Source organism: Capricornis sumatraensis, chromosome X (assembly GCF_032405125.1).
Source record: "Capricornis sumatraensis isolate serow.1 chromosome X, serow.2, whole genome shotgun sequence".
Classification (NCBI taxonomy): Eukaryota; Metazoa; Chordata; class Mammalia; order Artiodactyla; family Bovidae; genus Capricornis; species Capricornis sumatraensis.
The window spans coordinates 23,669,059-23,684,720 of record NC_091092.1 but is presented as its reverse complement, the minus strand read 5'-3'; the positions used below and the strand labels follow the sequence as shown (position 1 = coordinate 23,684,720).

The 15,662-nt window shown below is 40.1% G+C and overlaps 1 protein-coding gene across 1 annotated transcript in view; it reads right to left on the bottom strand.

Annotated features, from left to right (window-relative positions):
* The window catches only part of SLC6A14 (solute carrier family 6 member 14), a 28,463-nt gene extending 24,571 nt beyond the window's left edge, over positions 1 to 3,892 (bottom strand). Inside the window, exons 1-2 of the mRNA XM_068962913.1 lie at positions 3,845 to 3,892; positions 2,744 to 2,909 (exon numbers count right to left, since the gene is read on the bottom strand). Coding sequence (XP_068819014.1) covers positions 2,744 to 2,909; positions 3,845 to 3,892 — 214 coding nt within the window. The remainder of the gene's footprint in view (positions 1 to 2,743; positions 2,910 to 3,844) is intronic.
* Positions 3,893 to 15,662: the final 11,770 nt, after the last annotated feature.

Below are 15,662 nucleotides of genomic sequence, written 5' to 3'. Positions count from 1 at the left end.
ATGAGGTTGTTGTGATTATTAAAAACAATAACCCATAAAAAGCAATTCAAAGAAGTTGAATGATCATAGGCTTTGGAGACAGATAGACCTAGGTTTATATCCTGGCTTCATCATGTACTAGTGATGTGACCTGGGGCAGTTTATCTAACCTCTCAATCTTGGGTTCCTCATAAATGGGAAGAGCAATGCCAACTCATCAGTTTGTGGTAAGGGTTTGATCACAGAGCCTATGTGAAAACACTTCACAAAATGGGCAGGCACATAGTATATGTTCAAAGCTAGTTTCCCTCCTCTCTCCTTAAAAAAAAAAAAATCTGCTTTTAAGACTTAGGGTTTAAATGTTAAATGTGGTTCAAAGTAGAAGCTATTGCAGTTAAGTTCATTATTCTCCAAATAGTCATGTGTCTTCACTCAATGTTAATAAGAAACATTATTTTTGGTAGAATAATCTTGAACCCTTGAGATGCATTCAGAATTAACATTCAATTTCATAAGGACTAATTTTCCTACATTTGGATTATTTAGTCCCATTTTTGTTTTTTGGGTTTTTTTTTGTTAAACCTTTTATTATTTTACGTTTATCCTGTCTACTTTTAGGGCATACAATTCATTAAAACTTAGACCAGATTTTTGGTAGAAGCAGGGACAGAATATTAAATTTGTTGTTTAAGTAGTCTAGAAGTCTTAAATTAACAATGTTTAATAAGAAATTGAGATAAGTGAGTAAAATAGACTTTGGGTTGGATTATGTACGTTTTTTTCTTCATATAGTTTTCCCATTATGATACTGTAACATCATACCTGGGGATTACATTTTTTTCTAACCCTAAAAATATATTTTACTAAAAATAAGACAATAAAGTACTTGTTGCATACAAATCACTAGTCACCAGAACATAGGGACAAATATGTTTTTACAGATGTTGCAATGTACATACCATCATTACTATGACTAATAGAAGTTTAATTCCCACCAATGGTAAATATGAATAAAAAGTAATACAAAATATCTGTTTGAAAAACAATATGCAATGTTTTGCTAGCCCAGTGTAAACAGTTTTTTAGACACATACAGAAAACAATTTCCCTCAGTGTTATTGATGGCTTTTCTCCCATTATATTATTTCATTATTAATAACAACCATAACTGGTAGATTAGCAATACAAACTAGTGGTCAAATTGTTAACACTACTGACCTAGACCCTAAGGTAGTCTGATACTTCTCTTTCTTATAGTGTTAAAAAGCATCTAAAGATAAAAATGATTCCAGATTTTAGCAACAGTTTTTTAAGCCTGACCATAATTTTAAATCTAATCTATTAACATTTGACAAATTTAAATTTCATATTCCTGTTCTACCCTTGGGCAAAAAAGAGAAGCGACTGAGAGAGAGTAGATCATCCACTACTCAAATGATGTGATCTTTAAAAAATGAAAGCCAATATGATAAGCTAATTTTTAGAGGAAACAGTGAGAGAGGTAATAGCATACAATAAAATAATGCCATTTTGTTTCAGCTAAGTTTAAAAATTCTATATTAAACTTAGTCTGATATAGTTCCTAGAAATCTATAGTAAGTACTGGCCCTTTATGACATCAACTCCCAGGGTATTTCTTAATTTAAACCTGAACATAAGGGGCTGAAAAGGAACCTAAATGCTTTTCTCTACTACACTGACTCATCTTCCAGCCCAAATGTATACTAAACTCTTGATTAAATAATGTTGGCTCTAGTTGGTAATTTATATTGGTAATTTATGGTACCAACACTTAAAGTGTTTGATAAACAGAGCTCCTTTCTTAAATCTTTGAAGGGTAACATGAATGTTTTAATATAACTAATTAATAAGGAATGTAAGATTGAAATATCACCACACAAAATCCTATTGTACCAAGAAAAATAATTACAATGGCATAGTTTCACTGGTATCCAATTTTGAAATATAAGGGAATGTCACCTCTACACTTCTAATAGGACTTATAATTACAAGTTAATAAATATGGTGTAAGTGAAAAGTTGTTTTAACATTACTAGAGGATTGTGCAATTCATTCTGTTTCCTTTTGGGTGTCACTTCAGAGTTATTTTTTTCTCCTTGTTCTAGTTGAGTCTTCTTTAGTGATCTATGAGGTATAAACCATATTGTTTTACAGAAACTAAACACCTAGCCTTGAATTAAATTCTGTTGCATTTTAAAAGGATCTTCTACCTGGCCAATCCAATTTGGAGTATATGTAACTGATATTGCAGCTTAAAGTACAAAACCTTTAATTACTTTTTAATCAATTCTTTCCACGATTAAGTTTCCAGAATGTAATGCCTTATTTTATTTAAGCAAATGATTTATTTGAATTTCTTATTAGAATGAGAATTCCCTGCATTTTGCTTAGATTCAGCAATAAATTAGGCAAAACACAACTTGAGTCTGAACACATTATCATAGGAACATGTATAAATTAAGAAGAGTAAGTCATATGATGATTGCTTGGGATTTCAAATGAGAAATCAGAAGTGCTAAATATGCAACTTTCATCAAGTTTATATCTGAAGATCTTATGAAACTAGCTTTCCAAATTGAGCTAGAAAACCATGGTCTAATAAAATGCAGTATGCTCATTTCCCATCCTCCCACTAACCCATATTATCATATACCTTTCCTTAGGTCTTAAAATATCATCAGAGGCCATACAGCACCTCCCTTAAAACTGAAGGGTAAATAAACTGGGGAGAGGGGGGTAGTACCTCCGCCATTGTTGTAGGTCAAATAGGGGAATCGCCACACGTTCCCCAGTCCCACTGCATATCCAATCATAGATAAAAGATAATCTGATTTTTTGGACCAGTTACCACGCTCCTGATTCTCATCATTTTCATTAACATGAAGATTCTTGGGTGCAACCTCAGCATTCTACAAAAAGAAAAATATCATCAGCTTATTTTTCTATTAAAAATTACACAGAAGCATAATTTCAAAAATTCATACAGTGACAGTGAGAGAGAGAAAGACATACAGAGACAGGCAGACAGAGACAGAGAGAAACGAACCCTGAAAAACATAGCCAAAGAGAATGCTTTCCAAAGCTAGTGACACCTCTGTGCATGGCTGCTTTTAAAATGAAAAAAAAAAAAAAAACTCTGTAGGTGGATATTTTTACTAGTTCTTTGGGTTATGTCATCCAAATTTTAGTAAAAAGGTTACATGTGGCACCCAGTATAAAAGGCAAATGAAGATGGGCAAATAAAACTTCAAGTACAAAAGTTTTAAAGATGAGTTAGGTAAAATCAACACTCCTGAAATTGGAGGAGCTCTTTGAAAAAAAGGTTCAAATATAGTTTCTGCTTTTTTAAAAAAAATCATTGACTCTTTTTCATACTGGCTGATAGTTTTGATGTTTGGAGCTGTCAGGGAAGTTTGAGTTCCTTTCCATAACTTGGAGAGTAAAACTAGTGCATTTCTGAAAGCCACAAAATAATACAGACAAATTCTCATGTCCCATCAGGTGGAACAGCACTCTCTCCACTTCAGAGAAGAGGGAAGGGTTCCCTCAGGTCAAGTCATTTTCTTATTTCCCTCCAACCTGGACACAGTCCAGAGAGGAACAGAACACAGAAGGTGGTGAGCATACCCAAGGCAGAAGATGAGGCGATCATAAGTCTTCTCGCTACCAGAGTAAGAGCTGTCCTGTTTCCTCTCCTCTATGGGGACATCTCAGCCACACTTGAAGGCAGTTGAACAGAAATGTGGTAAACGGAATAGCCAAAGAGAGCGAAAGCTGAGATTTGCCTCTCCTTAAGTTTTCCCTTCCCAAGCCCTCCACAGGTCCGCAGCTCACAGACTCCTACCTCCTTCCTTCTGCACTTGAAGAAGCTCAGACACTTGAACTTGTCCATGGTTCACTGGCTCCCTGGGCTGCTCTGCCTGTCTCTCAGTCTGGCTGAGCTTGACTGGTGACGGATACACACTCCCCGGTCACTAGCTGCCAGAGTGAGCCACCTTGCCCAGGGGTGGGACCATTTATGGAGGGAAGCTCCCTCCTCCCCCGCCTGGTTGCCCTGTCGTGTCAATTACCGGAAGGGACTAAAGTGAGGCTCTGGTTTTTCCCCAGGTAAGCTGGCATGTAGCAATCCCCTGCCCTGGCCCCGGGAAAGGGCTGGGCTGTGAGAGAGCGGAGCAGTCGGAGCCGAGATGACTGATAGCCTTTGACTCAGAGCCTGGCAGCTGCCTTTGCAGTCTCTCCTCCTTTCCCGGGTTCCCTGCTTCCTTGTAACCTCTCAGTCTGGTCTCTGTCCTGGGGCCAAGTGCTGATCTCTACCAGTGCCTGAGGCAGAGGACATGGTCTGTGGGGTTCATTCCATTCCCCAAGATTCTCCTGAACAGACTGTACTGTCCTGGGCTCTGGGATTTCCCAAAGTTTTGCCCTTCACTAGAAAGCACTTGATCCCCTGGGGCTAACACTGCTCCCAGAAAGGAAAGCTCGTGAATTGGGCACCTTGAAAAGCAGCCAGTTGAGATAAGATTACTCAGCTGGCTCTGCCTGAAAAGAGCAATTTTGAGCCTGTGTCTCAAGCGCCTTTCTCAGCCTTCAGGACAGTGTTGCCCTTTACAGGGAATGCTTTGTGTAAATTTCAAAGAGGCCAAACAAAAACAAATTATTGAGCAGGTTCATGGGAAATTCTAACCCTAACAAAGGACTCCACTCTGCAAGAAAGGCGAGGCCTGGAAAGTAAACTATGAGGAAGCATCCTGGTTGGGCCAGGGAGGAAAGTACTATTATAATGCTGTTTACCAAGGTAACATCTTTTCTTCAGAAAACTCAAAGGATTTAAACTCGATCATACCAGGCAAAAGATGGTGTCAGTTATATGAGGCACAGTACAAATAGCTGCACACAGATGAACCAGCCATAAGCCAAGTCCTGGGTATCCTACATCCAGTGTCCAGCTCCTCTGCTCTCCACTGACTGACGAGAATCTTCCATTTGCAATAGAAATATGCCCTGGGGAACCTGAGCAGGTAAGGCAGAAGAAAGTCCATGAGGGAAGTGGGAAGGTAGTCAGGAGAAAATATCAGTAAGTTTCATCTAATTTTGTCTTGAATATAGCACAGGTTGCTGTGTATGTCTGTGCATGTTTGGGTCTGTGTGTGCATGCACATGCACGTGTATGTGAATGTATTAGTGTTAAATGCTACTGGTGTGACCTAAAGGCTAAAATGAAGGAATTATATTAACCTGTTGCAGACATAAAAGAGAGGAGGGGAAGGAAGACTTATAAACCTCTTTATGAAAGAATGAGCTGAAAAGCAAACCTAATAGCATTTACAAAACTATCAAAGTCGCATATCAAAGTTCTATTTACATGGAGCACTGAAAATAGATTGTAACCAAAATCACTGCAGATGGTGACTGCAGCCATGAAATTAAGAGAAGAAAAGCTATGACCAACCTAGACAGCATATTAAAAAGCAGAGACATCACTTTGCTAACAAAGGTCAATCCAGTCAGAGCTATGGTTTTTCCCAGTAGTCATATGTGGATGTGAGAGTTGGACTATAAAGAAAGCTGAGCACTGAAGAATTGATGCTTTTGAACCATGGTATTGGAGAAGACTCATGAGAGTCCCTTGGACTGCAAGGAGATCCAACCAGTCCATCCTAAACGAAATCAGTCCTGAATATTCATTGGAAGGATTGATGCTGAAGCTGAAACTCCAATACTTTGGCCACCTGATGCAAAGAACTGACTCACTGGGAAAGACCCTGATGCTGAGAAAGAATAAAGGCAGGAGGAGAAGGGGACGACAGAGGATGAGATGGTTGGATGACACCACCGACTTGATGGACATGAGTTTGAGCAAGCCCTGGGAGTTGGTGATGGACAGGGAAGCCTGGCGTGCTGCAGTCCATGGGATCGAAAAGAGTCAGACACGACTGAGTGACTGAACTGAACTGATGGGAAAAGTGATGACCTAGAGGGATGGGGACTCCCCTGATGGCTCAGACGGTAAAGTGTCTGTCTACAATGAGGGAGACCCGGGTTTGATCCCTGGGTTGGGAAGATCCTCTGGAGAAGGAAATAGCAACCCACTCCAGTATTCTTGCCTGGAGAATCCCATGGACAGAGGAGACTGGTGGGCTACAGTTCATGGGGTTTGCAAAGAGTCAGACTTAGGTCATGACTTAGTGACCAAACAGCAGCAACAGAGGGGTGGATGCGAGGGTGGGAAGGAGGCTCAAGAGGGAGGGGATGTATGTATACATATAGCTGATTCACTTTGTTGTACATCAGAAACTAACACACTATTGTAAAGCAACTATACTCCAATAATAAAAGTTAAAAAAAAAAAACAAAACATTTTTTCAAGAGACTAGGAATCTATCTATTCCAGGGATAAGTGGTAAGCAGAGGAAACAATCAGCAATTTTCCCTGCCTGTTATACAGTAGAGAACCTTCTAACAACTTGGAAAGTTTGAAAGTGAAAGTGTTAGTTACTCAGTCCTGTCTGACTCTGTGACCCCATGGACTGTAACCCACCAGGTTCCTCTGTCCATAGAATTCTCCATGGACAAGAATACAGGAGTGGGTTGCCATATCCTTCTCCAGGGGATCTTCCCAACCCAGGGATCGAACCTGAGTCTCCTAGTTTGAAGGCAGATTCTTTACCATCTGAACCACCAGAGTTTAGAGGCGTAAAATTTAAGATAGAAGGTACTTTAAAGAATGTAGTGTTTGCTTATTTGCTTGCTTTAGGTATATTATTCCCATCGCCGTGCATGGCTTTCCATGATATGGCTTCTTTCTAACTTTTCAGTGTCATCTCTTGCCAGTCTCTGCCTCAAACTCGTGAGCTTGTGTGTCCTTTCCAGCATATGCACATAACATGTTGTTACTCACCTCTGTGCCTTTGCTCATGCTGTTTCTTCTTCTGGAAATTCCTGCCTTCCTCATTTGGCTGACTACTACCCATCTTTTAAGACTCTGCTTAGGTATTACCTCTTCCAGATCTTTCCACAATAGTTGTGCCTCTATTACTAAAAACTAGGTTTAGATGCCTCTCCTCTGGATTCCTATGCTATTCAATACTCATTTTACATTGTGTGAAATTACTTGCCTAAAGTCCTTTAGACTGCAAACTCTCTGTGGGTAGGGAAACTGTCTTAATCATTCCTGTATTTCTGATACCTGGCACAAATCCTGACAGACACAAAACAGGCACTCAGGAAATGTTTATTAGGAAATTTTACTCAGAAAGGGACATTTAGAACTTTGTGGTCAGAGAAGGGAAAGGAAAACTGGTCTAGAATCCATCTCCAAAAGATCATAAAATATCAGAAGCTCATTTTCTCTTTCTGGGGGTCTGACTTATTAACTGATGAACAAATTGTGTTTGTGAATTTTTTAATTTATTTGGGACTTGAAAGAAGGATAGAAATTGAGTGGGCATGTTAGAGCAAGTTCGTGTGCCCAATGTAGAGTGAAGCCAAACTGAACCATCAAAGTTTGGACCAGAGAAAGGTTCATTGCAGGGCCAAGCAAGGAGACAGGTGGCTCATGCCCTAAAAAACCCTGAGCTCCCTGAAGGGTTTCAGCAAAGCATTTTTAAAGGACAGGGTACAAACGTGATCAGTCTGTGCCCAATTCTCTGATTGGCTGATGGTTAGGGAACAGGCAGTGTCACAGGGGTTAACATTATCAGTCCTTAGGCTCCAGGAGGCCTGGGGCTATGCGCTCATGGTCAACAAGTAGTTGACATCTTCAATTTGTTGGGGAGGGGGAGTTTTTTAACATCTGTAAAACAACTCAGGAAATGTGCATCAAATACTGTTATCTAGGTACTTCAGAGAGGAGCTAAAGCAGAGGATATGGGGGAGAACTCTGTCCAGGAAGCCCCCTTGGGTCCTGCTTGGTTACAAGTCCCCCCTTTTCTTTATACTCCTCAATTTTGAGGAAACAAGGTCTGAACAAGAAAAAGAATAAAGGTTCAGATAAGGAGATCAATCATAAACTTGACAGAGGTACCCATAGGGTCCTGGTCAGATACAATGCCAGCAGATACCACTTTGAAAATGGCTGGTGGCATCAGAGTCTGACAGTTACTCCATTTTTACTTCCAAATGCATTTCTCTCCTCAATAGCCAAAGGAAATGTCACCATTAGTGGTTTTAATGCTTTCCTAGATTTCATTTCCTTGAGAAAATGCAAGAATTTGAGCTCATAAAATCTTCTGAACGTATCTTACTATCTGAAAGCCTGTTGTGCCAGTTGTTCCCAGAGTATAGGGAACCTGATCCCTGATCTCCACCTTGAACTCCTTTCAGGGGGTGTTGAAAGTTAGCAGGAGCAGTGGCTCGTGACTTAACCCTTGTAGAGGTAGATGGCAAGTGCCAATGTTTAGTTGGCAGAGCCCTTTCATCATCAATTTGACCATGGCTTTGAGGGCATTTCATCCCATGTGCTCATTCCCAGGTCTGGCGAATATTGCATTGATAGGCTACTCAGTGTGCTATCACTGGACTAGGACTTATTAACAGTGCCAAAAGTCTCTGGACCCCTTATCTTACTAGTTTCTTATGGTCCAGGAAAGTAAGTATTCCCTCTTGTTGCTTATTCCCATATCTAGAGTTACACTATTACAATCATTTATCTCATATGGGACTATATGTCATCATTTTATCAAAGGTTCAGTCACACATTTGTTAATGCAAGAAACAATTTTGTAAAAAAGCCATTCACTGGTGGGTTAGGTCAGAATGTTCCTTGTGAACTGAACAGAGATATTTTTGTTTAACATTTAAACATGGGGGAGAGTTCTCTGAGATGGCCCACCATGTATACTTTAAACGATAGGCAATGTCCCTTTAGTGATCAACTGGTAGCAAAAGCAATAGAATACAAAGGATAAAGTAAAAGAAACAGATTCAATATGGAGTTAGATTTGTTATTGCCTATTACAATTCCCCACTGTCGATGTCCACTCTACAGTCTTGTGGGAAAGGGATAGCTCTGGTTACTTTCTGCTAAACAGGGTGATAAAAGGAGATTGTAGAAAGGAATTGATCAGCCTTGGGCAGTGAATATTCCTTAGAATCTTTAGTAAATAGCACAATTCTCTTTCCTTCTTTATCTACAATTATTTGAACTGGATGAAACCTCCTAGACTTAACTACTACCTAATTTGTATTTGGACTTATATGTTTTTGCTTCCAGTTCCCATGATGTGAGTGCGTGCTCAGTCATGTCCAACTCTTTGCGACCCTATGGACTATAGCCCACAGGTTGCTCTGTCTATGGGATTTCCCAGGCATGAATACTGGAGTGAGTTGCCACTGCCTCCTCCAGGGAATTTTCTCGCCTTAGATATCGAACGTGCGTCTCTTGAGTCTCCTGCATTGGCAGGCGGATTCTTTACCACTGTGTCACCTGGGAATCCAGTTCCCATACCTATTTATTAATTTTAACTTTCTGTGTCATAACTATACTTAGGGGGGAGGATTTCCTTACATCTGGAAAAACACAGATTAAAAGCCAGTAATATTTCAGGCAAAACTAAAAAATTATAACCATATTCATCAGTTTACTCAGCTGTATATAATTAATCTTTTTTTACTAACAGTTTTATGAAATCAGTTTCCATTAGATTTTTAAAGTATCTTATCTAGCTTAGCACTATGATTTAAGTTATCAGAAACTCGTTTTTGTTAAAACACCCTTTTTATGACTCTTCTTGAAGATGTGGCAGTTTTGCAAAGCATCAGCTTAGCTGCTTATAAATGATAAAAGTCTTAAAAAGTTTTGAAGGTTTTTTTTTTTTAATGTTATTACCACATCCCTTTTTCCTTTAGTTCCAAGCAACACAGATGATTAGATAAGTTCCAGAGAACCCAGGTAGGTCATTTATATCTCACAGGCACAGGAAGAGAAATATAAATTCCTCCTCTAACTACTTATACAAAACCCAGCCATTTGGGGCTATTTTCAGGGAACTTTCTTTTTTTCCCATTACCAAATATCCACTTCAGTTTAAACGAACAAATAACAGTGATAGACAATAACACATATCACCTGCTCACATTCTCATGCCTTATTTTCAGCAAAATCAGGATGAAAAAGGCAGATTTGGACTCAGAACTGAGATACTCGTTCACATATAAACACACACACCCAATAGCACCAACAGCAATACCAAAAGACCCACCTTGATATAATAACCAAGCCATAAGGGGCCTTTGTTCTCCAGATCTTAGAGAGTACTGAGACATTTTCTTTCATTTAGGGAGCATAATTAAAGATCTCCTCATTTTACAAAAATACCCCAGGGAACTATAAGATGGATCAGAGCTCTGATCATCCATACTTAATTATCCATGGCCAGGAGAAGGCAATGGCAACCCACTCCAGTATTCCAGCCTGGAAAATCCCATGGACAGAGGAGCCTCGTAGGCTGAAGTCCACGGGGTCGCTAAGAGTCAGACACGACTGAGCAACTTCACTTTCACTTTTCCTTTCATGCATTGGAGAAGGAAATGGCAACCCACTCCAGTGTTCTTGCCTGGAGAATCCCAGGGATGGGGGAGCCTGGTGGGCTGCCGTCTCTGGGGTCGCACAGAGTCGGACACGACTAAAGTGACTTAGCAGCAGCAGCAGGACCACTGCAATCTGAAACCTCAGGTTCGGGCGATTCTGTAGAACAAATACAAGAACAAATAGAGGAAATGAATTTATATGATAACATAGGTGATGAGGAAGAGAAACAATCCATAAAAATGAAAAATAAAAGCCAAAAGAATGATAGAAGTCAAGAACAGATCTTTCTCTCTCGACCAACTGCACCTTTGGTTGAGCCTCCTCCTTTCAATCCTGAAACCCCTTGGGATGATGGATTTACTTTTAAACCACAGATAACTGGGCCTAATAAAATGACGCCTTTACAAAAGGGAGTTCATATGGCACAATTGCAGGGGATGAAGACGTTTTAGTTCTCCCTGTGACTGTAAATCAAATCCCACCAGATCCTCAATTCTCACAAGGAGGAATGCATTATGATTGTAATGCCATACCATTTAAAACCAAAAAGAGTTTTAAAAAAGAGATAAGACAGGTATGTACCCAATATGGAAATAATTGTCCTTATACCATGGGACTAATTCAGGGACTTTCACAAGCTGAATGGTTAATTCTTTATGATGGGGAAATGATAGCCAGAACTTGCCTATCCATCTCAGAATTTTTACAGTTTAGGACCTGGTGGCAAGATGAGGCAAATCAACAAGCTCGCAGAAATGAGACAGCCAACCTGCCAGTTGATATAACACTTGATCAATTAATGGGTAGTGGGCACATTTTGGCATTCAAGATCAGTTACAACTTGATGATCAATTACTCACTGAAGTGAGAATATGTTTAAAAGCCTGGGAGAGAATAAATCCACCCAGTCAAGCCTCGATTTCATTTACCCAAATTAAACAATCAAATGGGGAACTTGTGTAGATTTTATTGCCAGGCTACATCAAAATTTAAATAAAACAGTCTCACAACCTGGTTTAAGAGATATGCTGATGCAAGTTCTTTCTTTTTACAGTGCTAACTCAGAATGAAAAAAGGTGATTCAGCCTCTCAAAGCACAGGGTCCCCCTCTAGAAGAATATCTTAAAGTTTGCCAGGATATTGGGTCTGAACCATATAAAATGCAGCTTCTGGCTCAAGCATTGTCTAAGGCTAATAAAAACACAGATATGAGATGTCACCAATGTGGAAAATTAGGACACATTAAAATAGACTGTAAAGGAAGAAGAAGGTCAGTTCAGTTCAGTAGCTCAGTTGTGTCCGACTCTTTGCGACCCCATGAATTGCAGCACACAGAATTGCAGCACGCCAGGCCTCCCTGTCCATCACCATCTCCCGGAGTTCACTCAGACTCACATCCATCGAGTTCGTGATGCCATCCAGCCATCTCTTCCTTGGTCGTCCCCTTCTCCTCCTGCCCCCAATCTCTTCCAGCATCAGAGTCTTTTCCAATGAGTCAACACTTCACATGAGGTGGCCAAAGTACTGGAGCTTCAGCTTTAGCATCATTCCTTCCAAAGAAATCCCAGGGCTGATCTCCTTCAGAATGGACTGGTTGGATCTCCTTGCAGTCCAAGGGACTCTCAAGAGGCTTCTTCAACACCACAGTTCAAAAGCATCAATTCTTCGGTGCTCAGCCTTCTTGACAGTCCAACTCTCACATCCATACATGACCACAGGAAAAACCATAGCCTTGACTAGGCAGAACTTAGTCGGCAAAGTAATGTCTCTGCTTTTGAATATACTATCTAGATTGGTCATAACTTTTCTTCCGAGGAGTAAGCGTCTTTTAATTTCATGGCTACAATCACTATCTGCAGTGATTTTGGAGCCCCAAAAAATAAAGTCTGACACTGTTTCCCCATCTATTTCCCATGAAGTGATGGGATCGGATGCCATGATCTTCGTTTTCTGAATGTTGAGCTTTAAGCCAACTTTTTCACTCTCCTCTTTCACTTTCATCAAGAGGCTTTTTAGCTCCTCTTCACTTTCTGCCATAAGGGTGGTGTCATCTGCATATCTGAGGTTATTGATATTTCTCCCGGCAATCTTGATTTCAGCTTGTGTTTCTTCCAGTCCAGCGTTTCTCATGATGTACTCTGCATAGAAGTTAAATAAGCAGGGTGACAATATACAACCTTGACGTACTCCTTTTCCTATTTGGAACCAGTCTGTTCTTCCATGTCCAGTTCTAACTGTTGCTTCCTGGCCTGCATACAGATTTCTCAAGAGGCAGGTTAGGTGGTCTGGTATTCCCATCTCTTCCAGAATTTTCCACAGTTTATTGTGATCCACAGAGTCAAAGGCTTTGGCATAGTCAATAAAGCAGAAATAGATGTTTTTCTGGAACTCTCTTGCTTTTCCCATGATCCAGCGGATGTTGACAATTTGATCTCCGGTTCCTCTGCCTTTTCTAAAACCAGATGAACATCAGGGAGTTCACGGTTCATGTATTGCTGAAGTCTGGCTTGGAGAATTTTGAGCATTACTTTACTAGCGTGTGAGATGAGTGCAATTGTGCGGTAGTTTGAGCATTCTTTGGCATTGCCTTTCTTTGGGATTGGAATGAAAACTGACCTTTTCCAGTCCTGTGGCCACTGCTGAGTTTTCCAAACTTGCTGGCATATTGAGTGCAGCACTTTCAGAGCATCATCTTTCAGGATTTGAAACAGCTCAACTGGAATTCCATCACCTCCACTAGCTTTGTTCGTAGTGATGCTTTCTAAGGCCCACTTGACTTCACATTCCAAGATGTCTGGCTGTAGATGAGTGATCACATCATCATGATTATCTGGGTCGTGAAGAACTTTTTTGTACAGTTCTTCCATGTATTCTTGCCATCTCTTCTGAATATCTTCTGCTTCTGTTAGGTCCAGACCATTGCTGTCCTTTATCGAGCCCATCTTTGCATGAAATGTTCCCGTGGTATCTCTAATTTTCTTGAAGAGATCGCTAGTCTTTCCCATTCTGTTGTTTTCCTCTATTTCTCTGCACTGATCACTGAAGAAGGCTCTCTTATCTCTTCTTGCTATTCTTTGGAACTCTGCATTCAGATGCTTATTCTTCCCTTTTCTCCTTTGCTTTTCACCTCTCTTCTTTTCACAGCTATTTGTAAGGCCTCCCCAGATAGCCATTTTGCTTTTTTATATTTCTTTTCCATGGGGATGGTCTTGATCTCTGTCTCCTGTACAATGTCACGAACCTCATTCCATAGTTCATCTGGCACTCTGTCTATCAGATCTAGACCCTTAAATCTATTTCTCACTTCCACTGTATAATTATAAGGGATTTGATTTAGGTCATACCTGGATGATCTAGTGGTTTTCCCTACTTTCTTCAATTTGAGTCTGAATTTGGCAATAAGGAGTTCATGATCTGAGCCACAGTCAGCTCCTGGTCTTGTTTTTGTTGACTGCATAGAGCTTCTCCATCTTTGGCTGCAAAGAATATAATCAGTCTGATTTTGGTGTTGACCATCTGTTGATGTCCATGTGTAGAGTCTTCTCTTGTGTTGTTGGTGAGGGTGTTTGCTATGACCAGTGCACTCTCTTGGCAAAAGTCTATTAGTCTTTGCCCTGCTTCATTCTGCATTCCAAGGCCAAATTTGCCTGTTACTCCAGGTGTTTCTTGATTTCCTACTTTTGCATTCCAGTCCCCTATAATGGAAAGGACATCTTTTTTGGGTGTTAGTTCTAAAAGATCTTGTAGGTCTTCATAAAACTGTTCAACTTTAGCTTCTTCAGCATTACTGGTTGGGGCATAGACTTGGATAACTGTGATATTGAATGGTTTGCCTTGGAGAGGAACAGAGATCATTCTGTCATTTTTGAGATTGCATCCAAGTACTGCATTTCGGACCCTTTTGTTGACCATGATAGCTACTCCATTTCTTCTGAGGGATTCCTGCCCACAGTAGTAGATGTAATGGTCATCTAAGTTAAATTCACCCATTCCAGTCCATTTTAGTTCGCTGATTCCTAGAATGTCGACATTCACCCTTGCCATCTCTTGTTTGACCACTTCCAATTTGCCTTGATTCATGGACCTGACATTCCCAGTTCCTATGCAATATTGCTCTTTATAGCATTGGATCTTGCTTCTATCACCAGTCACATCCACAACTGGGTATTGTTTTTGCTTTGGCTCCATTCCTTCATTCTTTCTGGAGTTATTTCTCCACTGATCTCCAGTAGCATATTGGGCACCTACTGACCTGGGGAGTTCCTCTTTTGGTATCCTATCATTTTGCCTTTTCATACTGTTCATGGAGTTCTCAAGGCAAGAATACTGAAGTTGCTTGCCATTCCCTTCTCCAGTGGACCACATTCTGTCAGGCCTCTCCACCATGACTCACCCGTCTTGGGTTGCCCCGCAGGCATGGCTTGGTTTCATTAAGTTAGACAAGGCTGTGGTAAGAAGGTAGTCAGTGATAAATTATACTATTGGCTCTGATGCCACTCCTATTTGTATTGGCTTTGGAAGTATATGTCTTAAAACAGTATAACAAAAGTGGCTGTCACTTGTCAAAGAATCAAATGAAGATAAGACTTCCCTCTTTCTGTTAACCGCCCTTACATTTTTAGAAAAAAAAGGAAACCTCCAGCATGATGAATCCACCTGACCTTCCTGATTGTGTTGATGAAAGTAGCCATGGTATTGAAAATTGTTTAAGATGGAAATTATGTAAAGGATCAAAAGGTCACTTATTATTAAATGTTGCAAAAGGCTTCATTATTGTTTGGGGACCCTGAGGAACCCCTAAACTTATAGAATCTAAAGTGTCTTCCCCATGGGTATATAATGAAAAGACAATTAGTACATATGGTAGTCAACCCTTCATATGACATGGGGGGTGGATTAGCTACCCCTGTGCCTCGTCCAGAGCATTATCCTATTCATGATGAATTATGGAAAATACCCATGGCCTTAAAAGAACTAATTGCTTGGAAGGGATGATATACTAAATATATTTTAAATGACCCAAAAGCTACCTTTAATTTTACAAAAAACTCTACCCACGCTATTCAGACTTGTATAAGAATTCCTTTTGTTTTTATTATTGGACCAGCAAAATATGATCCTAATTTGGGATTAGTAA